The sequence below is a fragment of the Piliocolobus tephrosceles genome, chromosome 14 (genome assembly GCF_002776525.5).
Source record: "Piliocolobus tephrosceles isolate RC106 chromosome 14, ASM277652v3, whole genome shotgun sequence".
Taxonomy (NCBI): Eukaryota; Metazoa; Chordata; class Mammalia; order Primates; family Cercopithecidae; genus Piliocolobus; species Piliocolobus tephrosceles.
In genome coordinates, this window is record NC_045447.1 from 46069307 (window position 1) to 46092548 (window position 23242).

The window sequence follows — 23242 nt, forward strand, 5'->3', positions numbered from 1 at the left end:
TAGAAACCTATTCACCAAAATGGCATCCTGGTTATATGAATGTCTTTGTGAAGCTGAACTTGCACAGTATTATTCTCATTTCACTGCCCTTGGCCTTCAGAAAATAGATGAATTAGCCAAGATTACAATGAAAGACTACTCCAAATTAGGAGTCCACGACATGAACGATCGCAAACGTCTCTTCCAACTTATCAAAATTATTAAGATTATGCAAGAAGAAGATAAAGCAGTCAGTATCCCAGAGTGTCATCTTCAGACAAGCAGCCTGCGCATCAAGTCTCAGGAATTAAGATCTGGCCCTCGCAGACAACTGAATTTTGATTCTCCTGCTGACAATAAAGACAGAAATGCCAGCAATGATGGGTTTGAAATGTGCAATTTATCAGATTTCTCTGCAAATGAACAGAAGTCCACTTACCTAAAAATGCTAGAACACACGCTACCAGATGATTCCCAGTACCATACAAAAACAGGAATTATGAATGCCACAGCTGGTGATTCCTATGTGCAAACAGAAATCAGCACGTCACTCTTTTCACCAAATTACTTTTCTCCAATACTGGGGGATTATGATATTCCCATTATTCAAAGAATCTCTCATGTTTCAGGGTATAACTATGGAATACCTCATTCTTGTATCAGGTAATAAATTTTATCTTTCTTTCTTTTGAGGGAAAGTAGCCTCAGGCAAGGGCAGGCCTCTCCTTCATGTCCAGCAGACATTATCTACTCCTTATTTACAGTAAATGAATATAACAGAAATTATCATGAACAGCTTTTGCATCAATAATAGCAATACCTGGATGTGGGAAAATTAATGAGAAATTGGGAACTTTCTAGGTAGGAGAAAGATGATATTGTTCATGTACATCAAAACAGCTGCGACTTGCCAGGATCTGTAGCAGACCTGTTTCTATTATTTATTATAGCGTAACATGATACATCTAGTACATCCGTGAAAGTAAAATAGTTAACCCTTCTACAATAGAGAAAAAAATTACACAATCCAAATTCACTTAACCCAACCAGGAGACTTAAAGATGCTTTGTTAAAAACAAGGGCATGTAGTTTAATTAAGTAGGTCTTTGGAGCAGTTAGTTCACCTGCACACATTGAAATACGATCCTGATTTTGAGTGCTTTCTACAATTTCAACCCTGGAAAAAACAATTTTGGTGGTTACAAACAGTAAGACATTGTAGGTGGAGATTAGAGTTTGAGAGTCAGGGTGACAATAAGTTATTTTCACCTAGTGCTTCGAGTTAGAATTTGAAATAAGGTCCCTAAGAGGTGAAATAACAAGTAATCCCTACTACTAACAATGGTATAGTAGGAAGTATGTTTTTGTAAAAAAAAAAAAAGTATTCCTTGTTTTATTTTAAATGTTATATATGTGAGTTATGGGAAAATAAAATTCATTCTTGAGCCATATTTTCTTTTTAAAAATACTGTTATTCATACCTTAAGATAAAGTATTTATAGGCCCGGCGCGGTGGCTCAAGCCTGTAATCCCAGCACTTTGGGAGGCCGAGACGGGCGGATCACGAGGTCAGGAGATCAAGACCATCCTGGCTAACACGGTGAAACCCCGTCTCTACTAAAAACTACAAAAAACTAGCCGGGCGAGGTGGCAGGCGCCTGTAGTCCCAGCTACTCGGGAGGCTGAGGCAGGAGAATGGCGTGAGCCCGGGAGGCGGAGCTTGCAGTGAGCTGAGATCCGGCCACTGCACTCCAGCCTGGGTGACAGAGCGAGACTCCGTCTCAAAAAAAAAAAAAAACGATAAAGTATTTATATCTGATCTTACATTGGCTAAGGTTTCAGAAGATCTCATAATCAGTTCTTTACTCCATAAAAATAGAAGACTCAGTTTAAACAGTAAAAATATCTTTAATAATTTGAAATATATAAGTGAATTTTTATAATATTTCTGGAAACATTTTGTTTGGTCTAGGAGATCACAGAGCATATAATACTGTTTTCTTCTTTTAATTCTGAGAGGAATAGATTGTTCCTTGACTATGAAGGCAGATTGTTGCTATTCTGTTGGTTACCTCAGTGTTAAAGGAGTAAATATTTTCTTTTTTTTTTTTTCGAGATGGGAGTCTCACACTGTCGCCCAGGCTGGAGTGCATTGGCGCAATCTTGGCTCACTGCAAGCTCCGCCTCCCTGGTTCACGCCATTCTGCCTCAGCCTCCCGAGTAGCTGGGACTATAGGCACCCGCCACCATGCCTGGCTAATTTTTTGTATGTTTAGTAGAGATGAGGTTTCACCATGGTAGCCAGGATGGTCTCAATCTCCTGACCTCATGATCCGCCCACCTCTGCCTCCCAAAGTGCTGGGATTACAGGCGTGAGCCACCACGCCCGGCGTATTTTCTTGAATATTACTTTTTTATTGAACAATACATAAAAATCTAAATTGGAATTACTTATAAATAAAAATACCGCTTTGCATTATTTAACAACATCGAAAATAGGATGGATATTTTAGTTTAACCATTACCATTTCATTTATTTGACTCTTTATTTGTTTGTTTGTTTTATAGAGACAAGGTCTTGCTCTGTTAACAAGGCTGGAGTGCAGTGGCACAGTATTGCGCACTGCAGCCTCAAACTCCTGAGGTCAAGCGATCCTCCTGCCGCAGCCACCCAGGTAGCTAGGACTACAGGTACACACTACTGTCCCCAGCTAATTTTTCAATTTTTTGTAGAGATGGGGATCTCACTATGTTACCCAGGCTGATCTTGAACTCCTGGCCTCAAGTGATCCTCCCACCTAAGCTTCCCAAAGCACTGGGATTACAGGTGAGAGCCACTCCGCCCTGCCCAAACTAGAGCTTTTTAGAAAACATGCATGTCTTTTTGCCCCTTGAACTTGAAAACTATGGGCCTTTTGTTCATATGAGTCATCCTCGAGCCCTGGGCAATTTTAAAAAGGATTAAACATTTTCTGTCCTCTTTGATCAGCTTTATATGATTAGGTTATTGATATCCAACAACTAAAGATTTTAACACAAAACCCTTATTAAAATGATGCATTAGGCCAGGCGCAGTGGCTCACACCTGTAATCCCAGCACTTTGGAGTCCAAGCCAGGTGGATCGCCTGAGGTCGGGAGTTCAAGAGCAGCCTGGCCAACATGGCTAAACCCCATCTCTACTAAAAATGCAAAAATTAGCTGGGTGTCACGGCAGGTGCCTATAATCCCAGGTATTCTAAAGGCTGAGGTAGGAGAATTGCTTGAACCCAGGAGGCAGAGGTTGCAGTGAGCCAAGATTGCGCCACTGCACTCCAGCCTGGGTGACACAGCGAGACTCTCAAAAATTTAAAAAAAAAATTTTAAAAATTAAAATTTTTCATTTTTGATGAGTACAGTGGCTCATGCCTGTAATCCTGGCATTTTGGGAGGCCAAGGCAGGCAGATTGCTTGAGTCCAGGAGTTTGAGGCCAGCCTGGGCAACATGGTGAGATCCTGGCTCTACAAAAATTAGCCAGGCATGGTGGTGTGCACCTGTAGTTCCAGCTACTATTGGCTGAAGTGGGAGGATGGCTTCAGCCCAGGAGGTTGAGGCTGCAGTGAGCTGTGCTCGCACCACTGCACTCCAGTCTCGGTGATAGAGCAAGACCCTGTCTCAAAACAAAACAAAGAATTCCGTTTTCTTGTGAAAAATCAAACATATGCAAAAGAAGAAAAAATAGAACACCGAATCCCAATATGTCCGTCATCCAGTTTCTTTTTCTTTTTCTTTTTTTTTAGACAAAGTCTTGCTCTGTTGCCCAGGCTGGAATGCAATGGCACTATCTCACCTGTGAACTCTACCTCCTGGGTTTAAGTGAGCACACCCGGCGAAGTTTTATATTTTTGGTAGAGATGGGGTTTCGCCATGTTGGCCAGGCTGGTCTCGAACTCCTGACCTCAAGTGATCTGCTCGCCTCAGCCTCTCAAAGTGCTAGGATTACAGGCATGAGGCACTGCACCTGGCCCATCGTCCAGTTTTAGTGATTGTCAAGATTTTCCCACAGTACCTCAAAATGGTACATTTCATTCTTTATTCCACCTGCAGTTTCATGCAAAAATGATGCATTTTAAAGTCCCTAAATGTTGGTTAAGAAAATAAAATTTGCTTTAAAACGTGCCATAAAAGTAGTGCTTTATGCATTATATTAGAAAATTATTTGCTGGTTTGTTTTTTTTTTAACCAGTTCAGATCCCAGTAAAAAAATAATTTTCCAGGCTGGGCGTGATGGCTCATGCTTGTAATCCCAGCACTTTGAGAGGCCAAAGTGGGAGGATTGCTTGAGGCCATAAGTTCAAGACCAGTCTGGGCAAGATAGTGGGACCCTGTCCCTACAAAATTTACAAAAATTAGCCAGCTATGGTGTTGTATGCCTATAGTCCTAGCTACTCAGGAGGCTAAGGTAGAATTGCTTGAACCCAGGAGTCGAGGCTGCAATGAGCCGTGGTTATGCCAATGCACTCCAGCCTCCGTGACAGAAAATTTTTTTTCAGCAGCCAGTTGGAGGGCTAAGAAAATCAGAATTGATGTGAAACAATTGTATAAAATAGTATCCTATATAAGATCTCTTAGGGGTTTTTTTGTTGGTTGGTTGGTTGGTTTTTGTTGTTGTTCTGTTTTTTATGTTTTTGCAGGGGAAGAGGTGGGGTAGGGTGGGGATGGAGATAGAAGAACTTTCTCAGGGTTGACCCTTTACTTTGTAACTTTAAGAAATATATTATGCCTAATATACAGCAAAATGTACCGATACTTTGACCTGTTAAGTCATCTTGTCCTATTATTAAAAATTAAAAGCCTGTTTATAAACATATATTAGACAGAACACTTCAGAGAAAGAGAATCCTTGGACTGAGATGGAGAAAATCAGAGTTTGTGTTCGAAAACGCCCCCTGGGCATGAGGGAGGTACGTCGTGGAGAAATTAATATTATTACTGTAGAAGACAAAGAAACTCTACTCGTGCATGAGAAGAAAGAAGCAGTTGACCTCACTCAATATATTTTGCAGGTATGATGTTTTCCTTTTATGTTTGGAACTAATATTATCAAGTATGTCGTGGTTTTTTTGCTTTTTGTTTGAGTGGTGGCATACAGGTTTCTGTTAGAACACAGAAAATCATGTTTCTGGTTTGGGTGTTGACATTCATTCCTGATGTGACACTGTTTTAAGTCATTGATATCCAGGGCCTTCATTTTTTTAAAAAGATTGTGCAATAGGGGATACAAAAACAATTTCTGTTGTGCAGTGAAGCTACATCATATATTCACTTAACATGCTTTGTGTGAATTTAATTATACATATTCAGCAAAAAAAAGGAGGAATGAAGGAATAAAAATAATTTAAATAATCAAGTGGGGCCAGGTGTGGTGGCTCATGCCTATAATCCCAGCACTTTGGGAGGCTGCAACAGGAGGATCACTTGAGCCTGAGAGTTTGAGACCACCCTGGGCACCATAGCGAGACCCTGTCTGTCCAGAAAAAAATTTAAAACTAGCCCAGCATGGTGGTGTGTACCTGTAGTCTTAGCTACTCAGAAGGCTGAGGTGGGAGGATCACTTGAGCCCAGGAGTTCTGCATTACAGTGCACTATGATTGCACCACTGCACTCCAGCCTGGGCAACAGAGGGAGAATCTGCTTCTAAAATAATATAAAAATAAAAACAAATAAATAATTAAGTAGTTGTCAACAGGACCAGTCACTGAATATATGCCCCAGAGTGACTATGAGATGTCACACAGTTGATTTCCATTCTTGTTTGCATCTCATAGTGTGAACTTCTCATCTGCTGAGTTTGAGACTTGGGTTTAATGATGGACAATATCTTTTTGGGCAGCAGGACCCACAATTGCCAGCCGTGTGCTTATTTTGATTCTCAGCTGTCTTGGGCTTATACTTAATTGGTGAAAATTGGGCTTTGAGCAGACCACTTTATACAGGGTAGACTGCAGTGGGTAAATATAATCCAAGGATATGATTTCACATCTACCATATAAGGGTTTAAATAAAACACTGATAACTCAGACATATAAATAATGTTCACTGCCTGCTAGAGTGATTATGAAGAGTTCAAGGAGAAAGAGTTTGGTATTGAAAGGATCTTATTCCAAGCTGAAGGTACCTTGCAATAATTATTTAGTCTCATATTTAAACAGCAAACTCCACAGATGGAAAGAATCATCACTTAGGTACTCCTAAAATTGTGAAACAATTGTGAGTAATCTAAAACCAGATAATCCATCAGATGTTAAGTTTTGCGAATACACAGTTTCTCTTACTCTGAATCTACTTCCCTAAACATTCATATTATATTTATTCTTTCTCTCTCTTGTTCTCTTGCCTCAAAACCGAGTGACTGGTAGAGAGAAAAAAATGTGGTATGCTAACAATTCACCTTAGTCAGCTGAGATCTTACATTAGTGGAATAAATCCTTTAATGCTGAAGTCAAATTTGTTAACACTTTCCCCCTCTTTCAAACATGTATTGTTCTTCTTTTTCTTTGGTTACCAAAATTGCGTTTCACAGTGATATTCAGAGTAATCCACTGAGTGTTTCTATTGGTACTAAATTATTAGGCCACTGTAAAACCAACCCAATCACTTTAACAGCCTTATCGATTGCTGATCAATGCACGGTCTATTAGGTCTCAGTGGGAGATATTTATTTTGAAAATGGACTAAATGACCAATTAGTTGTAATGCTATCTACTTCCATGGCTACTTATGGCCATCGTAATAGCCCTATCCAATCACTGCCTACCTAACACTTCCTTAATGATGCCTCTGTCACAGTAATTCCCTCAAGGAGGCATCATCTTATCTTTTGTATTTTTCTGTTATCCCCAAACACAATAACCTTACTTTTTTGTCATTACCACTGGTCAATACTTATTGAATACCCATAGTTTCCATGGCACTTTCTCTGCTGTTTGAACTTTGGACCTTTGCTCTCATAGGTCCGAGTCCTTATCTGTCAATGCTATGATATAAAAATGTTGGGAGGACTTCTTTTTCTTTTTTCTTCCTCAAATATAAAGAAGAAAAGGTAGGTTTATAGCAAACTGGGTACTAAATAAATATTGACCATAGATTCTTTGGGTTTTATTTTTAAGCATATTTAGAGATAATAGGTTTTTGTGTTTGTTTTATTAAATGTCCTTTGTTTTCAAATCTTGTTACTTAGTAAATATGATCATATACATGTAGTGTGCTATCCTACCAAACCGTTAAACTTTATATCAATATAATGAGTGAAACAAGGAAATCATATTATTTCATTCTAGTCTTTTGAAATTGTCAATAAGTGAATACAAGTTTAATATGGAAACTAATGCAGATGTCATATTACAAAGTAGTAAGATTGGCCCACAAACACACAAAGAAGCTGTGGACCAGTGGTTTTTGTCTGTCTGTTTGGGACAGGGTCTGTCTTCATCACTGAGGCTGAAGTGCACTGGTGTGATCCTGGCTCACTGCTACCTCCATCTCCTGAGCTCAAGTGATCCTCCCACCTCAGCCTCCTGAGTAGCTGGGACTACAGGTACATGCCACAATGCCTGGCTAATTTTTGTATTTTTTGTAGAGATGGGATTTCATGATGTTGCCCAGCTGGTCTCGGACTCCTGAGCTTAAGCATTCCACCTGTCTTAGCCTCCCAAAGCGTTGGGATTATAGGCGTGAGCCACTGCGCCTGGCCTGACCAATCTTATTTATAAATATGAATACAAAAGCCTACATAAGACATTAGCAAGTTAGTTTCAGTACTTTATACTGGCATGCAAGCATAATGCAAGTTCAGTATTAGGAAAGCTATTAACTGTGATAGGTACTATAAAAGCATCTGTTTAAACATGCAACAACCATACTTGATTATTAAAATACTATTGGTAAAATACAAATAGAAGGATAGTTGCTAAATATACACATACTCTTTTACTTAAAATCCTTTAAGACTCTTTCTTGAACTTACAATAAAGTTTTTTAAGTTTTAACAAGACTCTACATGGTCTGGCCTCTGCTTGCCTGTACAACCAATTTCTTAAATAAAGAAAAAATATAGACTGGGTGTGGTAACTCATGCCTAGCATCCCAGCATTTTGGGAGGCCAAAGCAGGAGGATCACTTGAACCCAGGGGTTCAAGACCAGCCTGGGCAACATGGTGAAACCCTGTCTCTATAAAATTTACGAAAAAAAATTAGGCCAGGCGCGATGTCTCACGCCTGTAATCCCAGCACTTTGGGAGGCCAAGGTGGGTGGGTCAGGAGGTCAGGAGATCAAGACCATCCTGGCTAACATGGTGAAACCCTGTCTCTACTAAAAATACAAAAAAGCCAGGCGTGTTGGCGGGCGCCTGTAGTCCCAGCTACTCGGGAGGCTGAGGCAAGAGAATGGTGTAAACCTGGGAGATGGAGCTTGCAGTGAGCCGAGATTGCGCCACTGTACTCCAGACTGGGAGAGACAGTGATACTCCATCTCAAAAAAAAAAAAAAAAAGGAAAGAAATTAGCTGGTGGTTGGGCGCAGTGGCTCACCTGTAATCCCAGCACTTTGGGAGGAAGAGGAGGGTGGATCACTTGAAGTCAGGAGTTTAAGACCAGCCTAGCCAACATGGTGAAACTCCACCTTTTAAAAATACAAAAATTAGCTGGGCCTGGTGGCACACACCTGTAATCCCAGCTACTTGGGAGGCTGAGGCAGGAGAATCACTTGAACCTGGGAGACAGAGTTCACAGTGAATTGAGATCATGCTACTGCACTCCAGCCTTGGCAACAGAGTGAGACTCTGTCTCAAAAAAAAAATTGCCAAGTGTGGTGACATGTGCCTATAGTCTCAGCTACTTGGGACGCTGAGGTGGGAGGTTCACTTGAGCCTGGGAGGTTGAGGCTATAGTGAGCCGTGATTGTGCCACTGCACTGCAACCTGGGTGACAGAGTAAGACTCTGTCTTAAAAATAAATAAAGAAAGAAAAAGAGGCTGCGCATGATGGCTCATGCCTGTAATCCCAGCACTTTGGGAGGCCAAGGCAGGCAGATCACGAGGTCAGGAAATTGAGACCATCCTGGCTGGCAGTGAAACCCTGTCTCTACTAAAAATACAAAAAATTAGTTGGGCATGGTGGCAGGTGCCTGTAGTCCCGGCTACTTGGGAGGCTGAGGCAGGAGAATGGCATGAACCTGGGAGACAGAGCCTGCAGTGAGCCGAGATTGCGCCACTGCACTCCAGCCTGGGCAACAGAGTGAGACTCCGTCTCAAAAAAAAGCAGAAAAAAGAAAAAGAAAAAGAAAAAAATACGTATTAGAAAAAAAAAAGATGATACTGAAATCTGAAATACATCAAAAAGTTAACAATGGCTCACTTTGGGAGGCCATGGCAGGTGGATCATGAGGTCAGGAGATCGAGACCATCCTGGCTAACATGGTGAAACCCCATCTCTACTAAAAATACAAAAAATTAGCCGGGCATAGTGGCGGGCGCCTATAGTCCCAGCTACTTGGGAGGCTGAGGCAGGAGAATGGTGTGAACCCGGGAGGCAGAGCTTGCAGTGAGCCAAGATTGCGCCACTGCACACCAGCCTGGGCGACAGAGCGAGATTCCGTCTCAAAAAAAAAAAAAAGTTAACGGGCTGAACAGCAAGATTTAAGGATAATTTTATTTTGTTCTCTATTCTCTGTATTTTGTTCTATATTTTAATTTTCGTTTTGTTTTATTTTGTTTTAATTTTTCTGAGACAGGATCTTGTTCTGTTGCCTAGGCTGGAGTGCAATGGCATGATTATGGCTCACTGCAGCCTCAACCTCCTGGGCTCAAGCAATCCTCCCACCTCAGCCTTCTGAAAAGTTGGGACCACAGGCATATGCCACCACGCCCAGCTAGTAGATATATATATTTTTTGTAGAGACAAAGTCTTGCTGTGTTGCCCAGACTGGTCTCCAACTCCTGGGCTCAAGCACTCCTCCTGACTTGGCCTCCCAAAGTGCTGGGATTACAAATATGAGCCACTGCACCTGGCATGTATTGTAATTTTAAAAATATTCCATATTTGGCTAAGCTCAGCGACTCACACCTGTAATCCTAGTGCTTTGGGAGACCAAGGCAGGCGGATTGCCTGAGCTCAGGAGTTTGAGACCAAATAAATAAATTCCATATTTAAAAATTTTTTTTTTTTTTGAGACGGAGTCTTGCTCCGTTGCCCAGGCTGGAGTGCAGTGGCGCGATCTCAGCTCACTGCAAGCTCCGCCTCCCGGGTTCATGCCATTCTCCTGCCTCAGCCTCCTGAGTAGCTGGGACTACAGGCGCCCACCACCGCGCCTGGCTAATTTTTTGTACTTTTAGTAGAGACGGGGTTTCACCGTGGTCTCGATTTCCTGACCTTGTGATCCGCCCACCTCGGCCTCCCAAAGTGCTGGGATTTAAAACATTTTTCATAATCAGCTGTGTTACTTTTATATGAAAAAGTAAAAATATTTGAATAAGATAGATTCACCTATTTCAAAATCAAAAGGTACAAAAGTGTAAAATGAAAGTGTCCCTTTAATCCTTTTTCCTCCATGAAGGCAAGTGGGGTTACCTGTTCTAAGTTTATCTTTCCAGAGATATCCTATAAATACATGTTACTTTTATTTATTTTTTGAGACAGGGTCTCATTCTGTTGCCCAGGCTGAAGTACAGTGGTGCAGCCATGGCACACTGCAGCCCCAACCTCCTGGGCTCAAGCAATCCTCCCACCTCAGCCTCCCGAGTAGCTGGGATTACAGGTATCACACCACCATGCTGGGCTAATTTTTATATTTTTTGTAAAGACTGGGTTTCTCCATGTTGCCTTGGCTGGTCTCAAACTCCTGAATTCAGGTGATCCATCCCCTCAGCCTTTCAAGGTGCTGGGATTACAAGCTCCTGGCCCACATGTTACTTTTATAATCTGAAAAAAAACTTATTTAAAAAATAAACTGCACTTTCGGAGGCTGAGGCAGACGGATCACTTGGGGCCAGGAATTTGAGACCACCCTGGCTAACATAGCGAAACCCCATCTCTACTAAAAATACAAAAAATTAGCTGGGCGTGGTGGCTGTGTGCCTATAATCCCAGGTACTCGGGAGGCTGAGGCATAATAATCGCTTGAATCTGGGAGGAGGAGGTTGCAGTGAGCCAAGATCACACCACTACTCCAACCTGGGTGACAAAGGGAGACTCTGCCTCAAAATAAACAAACAAACAAACTGTGGAACTCTGATTCTGTCAAGGTTAGTGAGGTCAACATAGGTGTTACTTCAGCCTCACTGATAAAGTGAGCAAATGAAAGTGTGTGTGATGCAAAGGACTTTATGAATTGTGTATGTACGTTAACTGTAATAATCTTGCATGTTTACATATCTTTCATGAAAGATATTTACAAAAGTACTAGGAAAACCAATATCTAAACCTTATGGGAAGGAAAGATACTAATTCCCTTAACAAATGCTTTCTAAGGTCTTTACTCAAAAGCTAAAGTTATCCATGAGCACTTTTAGAAGGAGAGGCAGAATTGCCATATACTCGCTATAACAAAAGCAAACAAAAAAAATGTATTCTCACTTTAGTTGTGAGTTTTTTTCTTTTTCTTTTTTTTTTTTTTTTGAGAAATGCTGAATATATCCACATCTATAGGTAACTATATATTTAGTGGGTTTCTTTGCTTTTGATTTCATACTTAACTGTAAAAACCTATGGTGATATTTGAGCAACTAATTAATTTGTCTCCTTGCCTAGAGACCATATATGAGATAGATATAAATAATGTTCATTAAAACCAGATTTTAGGCCATGCACAGTGGCTCACACCTGTAATCCCAGCACTTTGGTAGGCCGAGGCAGGCGGATCACCTTCAGGAGTTCTGAGACCAGCCTGGTCAACGTGGTGAAACCCTGTCTCTACTAACAATACAAAAAAATTAGCTGGGCATGGTGGTGGGCACTGTAATCCCAGCTACTCAGGAGGCTGAGGCAGGAGAATCGCTTGAATCAGGGAGGGGGAGGTTGCAGTGAGCCAAAATTGTACCACTGCACTCCAACCTGGGCAGCAAAGTGAGACTCCATCTCAAAAAAAACCAAAACAAAACAAAACAAAAACACCAGATTTAAAAAATATGTTTATTATTGACCTTTTTAAGCTTAATCAAAAGTTTAATGACCTCTCTATGTACCTATCACCCAACTTCAGTAGTTATTAATATTTTAGTGTTCTTAAAATCTTACCACATTTTTCAAAGCACTAAAGTTGACACATCTTTTTTATTCTTCAGATTCATTATTTTCTTACTTTGTAACTTTTTTTGTAACTTGTAGATTTAGATTTGTGTTCCCAATTTCTTCTTAGACAATCTAACAAATTTCCATTCTAATGTAATTTTATGGTACATACAACAGAAACAAACTTGGGATAGAGTGACCCACAGTAAATTGGCCCAAGTCCAGTTTTCTGGATCTGTCCATACAGTTTTTTTTTTGACTAGATATTTAGAGCTGGCCCAAAAAGAAGATAAGGCCTTATTTGTCATTCGTGGTGTATGGACTGTCATTATGCTATACTCAGGCTTGAAATTATCAGGATTTCTTAAATATATATTCTTATATATTAGATCAACTATATATATGTATATATGTGTGTATATATATGTTTGTATGTATATATGTATGTGTATGTGTATGTATATGTATACACACACATACCATCTTGGTAGCCCAGCTATATATATGTAAAAGAATATATATTATTCCGTGTTACTTTTATATGAAAAAGTAAAAATGTCTGAATAGGATAGATTCACCTATTTCGAAATCAAAAGGTACAAAAGTGTAAAATGCAAGTGTCCCTCCAATCCTGTTTATTCCATGAAGGAAATTGGGGTTATCTATTCTAAGTGTATCTTTCCAGAGCTATTCTATAAACACATGTTACTTTTTTTTTTTTTTTTTTTTGAGGCGGAGTCTTGCTCTGTCGCCCAGGCTGGAGTGTAGTGGCCGGATCTCAGCTCACTGCAAGCTCCGCCTCCCGGGTTTACGCTATTCTCCTGCCTCAGCCTCCTGAGTAGCTGGGACTACAGGCGCCCGCTACCTCGCCCGGCTAGTTTTTTGTATTTTTTTAGTAGAGACGGGGTTTCACCGTGTTAGCCAGGATGGTCTCGATCTCCTGACCTCGTGATCTGCCCGTCTCGGCCTCCCAAAGTGCTGGGATTAGCATGTTACTTTTTTAAAAATTTTTTTATTTTTTGGGACAGCGTCTCATCTGTGGCCCAGGCTGGAATGCAGTGGTGCAAATAATATATTAGAATATATATCAGCTAGCATGGTGGCTCACACCTGTAATCCCAGCACTTTGGGAGGCTGAGGTGGCACTTGAGGTCAGGAGTTCGAGACCAACCTGGCCAACATGGTGAGACCCCGTCTCTACTAACAATACAAAAATTAGCTGGGCATGGTGGTATACGCCTGTAGTCCCAGCTACTTGGGAGGCTGAGGCAGGAGAGCGGCTTAAACCTGAGAGACAGAGGTTGCAGTGAGCCAAGATCATGCCTGCACCAGCCTGGGCAACAGAGCGAGACTCCATCTCAAAAAAATAAATAAATAAACAAAATATATATTATTATTATATATGTATAGTTGGGCTATATGTATATAAGAATATATATGTATATATATTATATATGTATGTATATATACACAATATATACAAGCTACCAACATGATATAAGAATATATATTCATATGTATATTCATACATATATATATATATATATGTAGTTGTACCTACCAACATGGTAAGCCTCTAAATTATGGAAATAATTACAGCTACTGAATTAAAGCTTTTCAGACCCTATGTAATGGGGTATTTTATCTCTCTTTTTCCAAATTACTGTGATTTTTCATTTGGAAGTTGTCTTGGACCCCTTTCTCTCCCCAGGTCCCTACCTCTAGTCAGTTATCAAATTTCTTCTCTATCCATCTCTTTATTTCCTTGGTTATCATCTAATTTAGAACCCTTTTTACCTCACCACTGAATTACTAGTGTCTCTGTTCTCAAACCATTCATAGTGCAAAGCCAGATAAATTTTCCAGTAAAGACTGAGATCGTCCTTCCTGCCTGTAGTTTTTCCTTGTTTCCCCACTATTTACTGAATTAAATATGAGCATTCTGCCCCCTAGTTAAGAGTGGTGTCCCAAGATCCCTACAACACAGTCCTAATTCATTATTCTAGTATTCTCTCTCTTTTTTTTTTTGAGATGGAGTTTTGCTCTTATTGCCCAGGCTGGAGTGCAATGGTGCGATCTCAACTCACTGCAACCTCTGCCTCCTGGGTTCCAGCGATTCTCCTGCCTCAGCCTCCCAAGTAGCTGGGATTACAGGCGCCCACCACCACGCCTGGCTAATTTTTTTGTGTTTTAAGTAGAGATGGGTTTCACCATGTTGGCCAGGCTGGTCTCAAACTCCTGACCTCAGGTGATCCACCTGCCTTGGCCTCCTGAAGTGCTGAGATTATAGGCGTGGAGCCACTGTGCCCAGCCTCTGTTTCACTTTTCTGCTTTCTGTGATACTATATTTCAATCACATTGAATCCTTGCTATTCCCTGAACATTAATTAATTAAACAGTTAATTCTTTGTGCTTTTCTGCTTTGACTGTTCATACTTCCCCTGTGCCTGGAATACCTTCCCTCCTTCCATCACTCCCTTTCAAACTCCTCCTCTTCCCCCATGGTGCATTCTCAGTATAGTCTTTTTCATAATCAGAGAGAATATGTTTTCCTTTGAAGTCCACACGTACTTTAAGATTCTTCTGTCTTCTAGTCATTTGCATACTTGTGTAGATTAAGATTTTTAGGAGATAAGATAGGGAAATGCTAGGGTAATGTCTGTTTCCTTGGGCCCCTTCAAGTGCCTACTGCAATGTTTGTGCTACCAGCTGAGCAATAAATATTTATGGAATTAAAAGTTAAGCTGTGTAACCTACAGAATTGAGATCTTCCCCTAGAATTCCTCCAAAATTCTTTTTTTTAAAAAATGAAGTCTCGCTCTGTCGCCCAGGCTGGAGTGCAGTGGTGCAATCTCGGCTCACTGCAAGCTCCGCCTCCCGGGTTAACGCCATTCTCCTGCCTCAGCCTCCCGAGTAGCTGGAATACAGGCGCCCGCCACCATGCCTGGCTAATTTTTTTGTATTTTTAGTAGAGACAGGGTTTCACCGTGTTAGCCAGGATGGTCTCAATCTCCTGACCTCATGATCTGCCGGCCTCGGCCTCCCAAAATGCTGGGATTACAGGCGTGAGCCACCATGTCCAGCCACAAATTCCTCCAAAATTCTAAATATACTAGCCCTAGTTGGAATACGAAGATAATCCCCATAGAATTCACTTTCTCTCCTAGACCTAAGGAGGATTGGCTCACTATTGTGTTTATCAATTTACTTCTCTTAAGAGAAAACAAAAATTGTGTGCCTTAGTTTTTACCTTGTAAGAACATGTCTACAGAGATCTCAAGAGGAGGCCCTGTCATTTAACAGTGATTGTTTATTTATATATAAGTTTGATATGGTCAGTTACTATTATTTAAAGACATATTTTGGCATTTATCATCTGTTAACTAGAATAGTGATTAAGAAAATCCAGAATGTATCTTTTTCTATAAAATCAAATTTATTTTTCAGCATGTTTTTTATTTTGATGAAGTCTTTGGTGAAGCGTGCACCAATCGGGATGTATACATGAAGACTACTCACCCACTTATTCAGCATATTTTCAATGGGTACGATAATGATTATTTGCTTTTCTTGCTTTTTATTTTCTATTTTCTGTTAGGTCATATTTCTTTATAAATATCACATGCTTTTCAGTGCTTTTGACTTAAACATGAATTTGTGTGTTGAGCTAGTGAATTTAGATTCTTCTGAAAACATGCAGTATCTCTATGGGATTTACCAAGGATTTAGAAATTTGCAGTAAAATTTCCTTTTACCCTGATGATATTATTTCTCTATGTCTAGTGGAAAAATATATTGTGATAGATAGTGAAAGGATGTTAAAAAAAAAGAAAACTATAAACTGTTAACAATGTAGTCCCATCAAAGTCCTCAGAAGAAAAAGGTTCAAGTGGTTGGAGTTAGTCTGAACTTTGATGATAGGAATTATGTATTCTAGCTATAGTTTACTTAATTTTTTCTTTGGAATCAGATAAATAAGTGAATATCACTTATCAGCTTTTCATAGATGTATTATTATTATTATTATTATTATTATTATTATTATTGTTGTTGTTGTTTTTGAGACGGAGTCTCGCTCTGTCGCCCAGGCTGGAGTGCAGTGGCGCCATCTTGGCTTACTACAAGCTCCGCCTCCCGGGTTCATGCCATTCTCCTGCCTCAGCCTCCCGAGTAGCTGAGACTACAGGCGACCCCCACCATGCCGGGCTAATTTTTTGTATTTTTAGTGGTGACGGGGTTTCAACATGTTAGCCAGGATGGTCTCGATCTCCTGACCTCATGATCCGCCCGCCTCGGCCTCCCACAGTGCTAGAATTACAGGTGTGAGCCACTGCTCCCAGCCTTATAGATGTAATTTTAAATTATTATTCACACTTAGTAAACATTGAATGGGACAGGAATTATAGTAAGGGCCTCTGTTGCATAAGTATTTAAAATATAGGCATGGGCCAGGCATGGTGGCTTGCACCTGTAATCCAAGCACTTTGGGAGGTCAAGACAGGAGGATAGCTTGAGCCCAAGAGTTTGAGACCAGGCTGGGCAACATAAGGAGACCCTGTCTCCACACACACCAAAAAATTTTTATTTTATTTTATTTTATTTTATTTTTATTTATCTTTTTGAGACAGAGTCTCATTCTGTCACCTAGGCCAAAGTGCAGTGGTGCAATCTCAGCTCACTGCAACCTCTGCCTCTCGGGTTCAAGCAATCCTCCCACCTCAGCCTCACGAGTAGCTGGGACTGCATGTTCCTGCCACCACTCCCAGCTAATATTTTTGTATTTTTTTAGAGGTGGGATTTTGCCTTGTTACCCAGACTAGTCTTGAATTTCTGGGCTCAAGCAATCCTCCTGCTTCAGTCTCCCAAAGTGCTAGGATTATAGGTGTGAGCCACCATTCCTGGCTAATTTTTAAAATAAGCCAGGCATGGTGATGTGCACCTGGGGTCCCAGCTGCTTGGGAGGCTGAGGTGGGAGGATTGCTTGAGCCCAGGAGGTCAAGGCTGCAGGAGCAGTGATCATGCCACTGCACTCCAGCCTGGGAGCAAGACCCTGTCTCTCTCTGTCAGTCTGTCTGTCTATCCATCCATCCATCCTATCTATCTAATCCACCTACCTATCTATCTACCTACCTATCTAATCTACCTACCTATCTGTCTACCTACCTATCTATTAAAATTGTAGGCATGTATGATAGAAAATGCCAAGTAGCCTGCTAGTGTTGCTGATTCCAGATAATTTTGACTGTTTTTTTCAAATAACTTTTTAAAAATTGAGGGATAATTTACATACAATAAGATGTACAGATGTTAAGTATTCAGATTCGATAAGTTTTGATAGTTTTATATATGTGAGTAACAAATATCTGTAACAAGACATGAAACATTTTCATCACCCCAGAAAGTTCTCTTGTGTCCCTATTTAGTTAATCCTCCACCCTCACCCCCAGGTCTTAAGTAACCACTGACTTACTTTCTGTCGGTATAGATTAGTTTTATCTGTTCTACAATATCATAGAGATAGAATCATTATGCTTATATGCTTAGCATAATGTTTGCTTAGCATAATAGTGTTTTATATTAGTACATGTTGTTACATGTATCTGTGGTTTTCATTGATGAGTAATATTCCCTTCTATGAAATTATCACACTTTGTTTTGTCCATTCTCCTGTCGACAGACATTTGCATTGTTTCCAGCTTTGGACTTTATGAATAAAGTATGAACATTTTTTTTTTTGAGATGCAGTTTCACTCTTGTTGCCCAGGCTGGAGTGCAATGGTGCAATCTCAGCTCACCACAACCTCTGCCTCCCGGGTTCAAGTGATTCTCCTGCCTCAGCCTCCCTAGTAGCTGGGATTTTAATCCCATGCCTGGCTAATTTTTTATTTTTTAGTAGAGATGGGGTTTCTCCATGTTGGCCAGAACATTCTTATACAATTTTTTTTATGAGCATGTTTTCATTTGCTTTGGGTAAAAACCTAGAAATGGAATTGCTGGCTCGTAGGATAGGTTTATATTTATAAGAAAGTGTCTGGCTGGGCACGGTGGCTCACAGGCCTGTAATCCCAGCACTTTGAGAGGCCGAGGCAGGCAGATCACGAGGTCAGGAGATTGAAACCATGCTGGCCAACATGGTGAAACCCTATCTCTACTAAAATACAAAAAATTAGCCAGGCGTGGTGGCAGGCGCCTGTGGTCCCAGCTACTTGGGAGGCTGAGGCAGGAGAATGGTGTGAACCTGGGAGGCGGAGCGAGACTCTGTCTCAAAAAAAAAAAGAAAGTGTCAGTCGGGCTCAGTGGTTCATGCTTGTAATTTCACACTTTGGGAGGCCGAGGCGGGAGAATCACTTGAGCCAGGAGTTCAAGACCAGCCTGGGCAACATAGTGAGATCCTACCTCTAAAAAAAAATTTAAAAATTAGCTGAGTGTGGTGGCACATGCCTGTAGTCCCAGCTACTTGGGAGCTTGTTGTTTGAGCCCAAAGGATCAAGGCTGCAATAATCTGTGATCACTACACTCCAACCTGGGCAACAGAGCAAGACCCTGTTTCAAAGAAGGGGAGAAAAGGGAGAATGTCAAACAACATTTCAAAGTGTTGTATCATTTTATACTCCCAACAGTAACATGAGAATTGCAGTTCTGCAATATCTGATATTGTCAGGCTTTGTTACTTTAGCCAATCTAATGGGTATTAAATCATTTCATTATAGGTTTAATTTGAATTTCTCCAATGCCTAATGATACTATACTGAGCTTCTTTTCATGATTTTTTTTTTTGAGACAGAGTCTCGCTCTTTTGCCCAGGCTGGAGTACAGTGGGGCGATCTCGGCTCACTCTAAGTTCCGCCTCCCAGGTTCACACCATTCTCCTGTCTCAGCCTCCAGAGTGGCTGGGACTACAGGCGACTGCCACCACGCCCGGCTAATTTTTTCTATTTTTCAGTAGAGACGGGGTTTCACCATGTTAGCCAGGATGGTCTCGATCTCCTGACCTTGTGATCCGCCCACCTTGACCTTCCAAAGTGCTGGGATTGCAGGCATGAGCCACCGCGCCCGGCCTTGTTTTTTTTTTTTTGTTTTGTTTTGTTTTTTCGGTTTTTTTTTTTTTTGAGATAGAGTCTCACGCTCAGGCTGGAGTGCGGTGGTACGATCTCAGCTCACTGCAACTTCCTCCTCCCGGGCTCAAGCGGTTCTCGTGCTTCAGCCACCCTAGAAGCTGAGATTGTAGGCATGTGCTACCACACCTGGCTAATTTTTGTATTTTTAATAGAGATGGGGTCTTGCCATGTTGACCAGGCTGATCTCGAACTCCTGGCCTCAAGTGATCCACCTGCCTCAGCCTCCCAAAGTGCTGGGATTGCAGGTGTGATCCACCGTGCCTGGCCCTTTTCATGTCCTTACTGACCATTTGGATATCTTCATTTGCCCATTTTTTTGTGTGTTTTGTTGTTTTGTAAAAGCTATTTAATGTTTTAAATTTTATTAGCAGGCTAAAAATGTGAAATATCTCTTAGGTTTAATTTCTTAGTAAGGGCACCAAATCTAGGGAATGCTTTTTGAGGAGTAAGTTTCTAAAATAAGTTAGAATTTGAATGTTAAGACTTTAGTAATAACAAGAGTTGCAATTTAAGTGTATCCATTCTTTAAAGTATAATAAAGTTTTTCACTCCTGTATTGTTGCTTTTTGAAAAAGCTCATCCCTAAACTGTTCGGAAAGTAAGTAGATGTTATTCTTTCCTCTTACTCTGCTGGATCTTCTTCAATGTGTTCAAATTTTTTTCCTGTAATTCATTTCCTAACTCCACCTCTGCCAGTGTATTTATAGTACCCACACTGCTGGGAGCCAGGGTTCAAAAGGCAAAGAGTAGCTGGTCTCTGCTCCAAGCAACTTTCATCTAATTAACTCTTATGTCTTGATTCTCACATTTCCATGGTTTCCTTGCTTTTGTCATTTTACTCTTTCTTTGTTTTATACCTCGCTTCAAATCCTTTTTTGTGTACTCATCTCTCTGCCCACCTGCAGCCTCCCCCATCCCTGTCCATGCTGTAAATCAAAGAAAATAACCTAGGAAAGTCTCAATCATTGTAGATTTATTTGCCAAAGTTAAGAATGTGTGCCCAGCAGACAGGTCTATACCTTTCTCCAAAGACGATTTTGAGGGCTTCATTTTTTAAAGGGTAAGATCTGAGAGCAAATAAAAGGGGAAGAAATAATAAAAGGAAAAGGAAAAAAAATTACAGGGGAAAGGGTGGATATTGGAGGAAGAGAAATATGTTTTAAATGTTTCAGTAGATAAAAAGACAAAACAGTTACATCCTTTCAAGGATGTGCCCAGTCTTTCACTGAATACTCAATTTTCATATTAGGGATTGGAGAAAATAGTCCTTCATGCTTCCACCTGTCTCAGTGAACTGCATTTTACATAAGATAATATAGACAACAATAGGGCAGAGGAAGCAATCAAATATACATTTATTTCGGGTGAGCAGAGGTATGACTTTGAGCTCTGTCCTATGTCCTCCACCTGTGAAAATAAGCTGTCAATTGACATTGCCAGGGTGAAATTCAACACAGCTGTTTTAGGGTAAAGGTCATGAGCCCTCAAAGAATTCCCTATGGGCAAAATGTGAGGGAGATAGGTAGCTTTTTATCTTTGTAGCGATCTTATTTAGGAACCAAATGGGAGGCAGGTTTGCGGGACCCAGTTCCCAGCTTGACTTTTCTGTTTGGCTTAGTGAGTTCGGGGTCCTAAGATTTATTTTCCTGTCACAATGCATAGACTTTTTTCTTGCTGCAAGCAGCTATTTTTATCAGTAATCCATGAGATTCATGTTTAAGAGTCTGCAACAGCTCTAAGATTATGTTCATTCTCTACTTAGCACTACGTAGGTGAATCCCACAATACTCAGATAATCTTGGTCTCCAACTCCTCCTAAAACATACTGTGATTGACAGGGCTGGTCTCCCAACTCCATTCTCCACCTCTTATTCTGCAATTCTTCACACTCATAAAGGGTGTGTACGCACACATGTACCCACATACAAGAGCAGTGATTCTCACTTAGGATCATAGGACATCAAGACTGGAAGGGATCTTAGAAACCAATCTACTAATACTTAGAAACTAATCTACTGATAAAAGTGAAAACTGAGGCCGGCCGTGGTGGCTCAAGCCTGTAATCCCAGCACTTTGGGAGGCCGAGACGGGCGGATCACGAGGTCAGCAGATCGAGACCATCCTGGCTAACACGGTGAAACCCCGTCTCTACTAAAAAATACAAAAAAAACTAGCCGGGCGAGGTGGCGGGCGCCTGTAGTCCCAACTATTCGGGAGGCTGAGGCAGGAGAATGGCATAAACCCGGGAGGCGGAGCTTGCAGTGAGCCGAAATCCGGCCACTGCACTCCAGCCTGGGCGACAGAGCGAGACTCCGTCTCAAAAAAAAAAAAAAACAAAAAAACAAAAGTGAAAACTGAGGCACAGAGGAAAGTGAGGGGACTTGCCTAAGTTCATATGGTTAGTTAATGGTACGGCAGAAACCAGAGCCCAGGCTTTTTTTTTTCCCCTCAAGATTTGGTGTGCCTGCTGCCATCTTTACTACTGTGGCCTCTGCTCACACTATTCCTGTTCCACAGTGGAAGCTCTCTGCTTTTCAGCTTCTGCCTTCAAGGCCCAGTCCAATTGTTACTCTTGTGAGTCCTTCCTCAAATACTTTGCTTACGTCGATTTCGCCTTTATCTACACTTACTTAATTATGAGTAGTCACTACCATCCTGCTTATCACATAATCTCCTATTATTTCTCATATTTAATTCTCTATTCTTTCACTAAATTTAACTTTCCAGATTAAGAATAGATTATCTCTAGGATCCTCTAAAGCACCTAGCATGGGGTAGGAACTCAGTAAATGCTTATTGGCTAAGTGGTTTCTTTAAAGCTCTTGTTTCTTTATCTTCTAGAGTTGTTTCTCTTACTGGTTCTGTAAGAAAATTACTATAAGAAAGCTCAGGCTGGGCATGGTGGCTCACATCTGTAATCCCAGCACTTTGAGTGGCTGAGGTGGGCGGATCATTTGAGGTGAGGAGTTCGAGACCAGCTTGGCCAACATGGTAAAACCCCATCTCTAGTAAAAATACAAAAATTAGCCCGGTGTGGTGGCGTGCACCTGTAGTTCCAGCTACTCAGGAGGCTGAGGCAGGAGAATCACTTGAATCCGGGAAACAGAGGTTGCAGTGAGCCAAGATCACACCACTGCACTCCACCCTGGGTGACAGTGAGACTCCATTTCAAAAAAAAAAAAAAAGGAAGATTTGTGTACTGGTTTGAGAATTTTTTTTCCTCTTCCTGTGTTTTTATAATGTAAAGTCCTCTTCTCCTTAAAGGTTTATGTGTTTATAGCTGAATTTTCTCTAGGATTCTATGTTTGCATTTGACCTTTGTAATTAAAAATCTATGGGTAACTAATACTTCTCTTAATATGCATAAGTAATGCAAATTATCCTTTCCCCAGAGGCAATGCCACTTGCTTTGCTTATGGACAGACAGGTGCTGGAAAGACCTACACCATGATAGGAACTCATGAGAACCCAGGATTGTATGCTCTAGCTGCCAAAGATATCTTCAGGCAACTACAAGTGTCCCAGCCAAGAAAGCACCTCTGTGTGTGGATCAGCTTCTATGAAATTTACTGCGGACAGCTTTATGACCTCCTAAATAGAAGAAAAAGGTACTGAATATGAGTGGGAGGAGATAAATCTGTTAATCATTGTTTTAAGCCAGAGTCCTAGAGAATCACTGAATCATGGGCTTTAATGAGATGCTTTGGTACCTTAGTGCCCTTTTGTGAAATGAGCCTCCTGCATCAGATACATATTTTCTAGCTGTCAATTCAGCTATAGGAAAATATAAATTAGCTTTTCATTAATATGTTTAAAGCGTTCAATATTCTAATGTCTATCAAAAGACTTTCCTTTTTATTTTGGTCTATGAAGAAGGCCATAA

The 23242-nt window shown here is 40.9% G+C and overlaps 1 protein-coding gene across 1 annotated transcript in view; it reads left to right on the plus strand.

Moving 5' to 3' along the window:
- KIF24 (kinesin family member 24) overlaps positions 1–23242 on the plus strand; it is a 63860-nt gene continuing 40618 nt past the window's right edge. The window contains exons 1-4 of the mRNA XM_023203323.2: positions 1–642; positions 4834–5023; positions 15689–15786; positions 22752–22967. Of these exons, the coding sequence (XP_023059091.2) occupies positions 20–642; positions 4834–5023; positions 15689–15786; positions 22752–22967 (1127 nt within the window). The 5' untranslated portion in view covers positions 1–19. The remainder of the gene's footprint in view (positions 643–4833; positions 5024–15688; positions 15787–22751; positions 22968–23242) is intronic.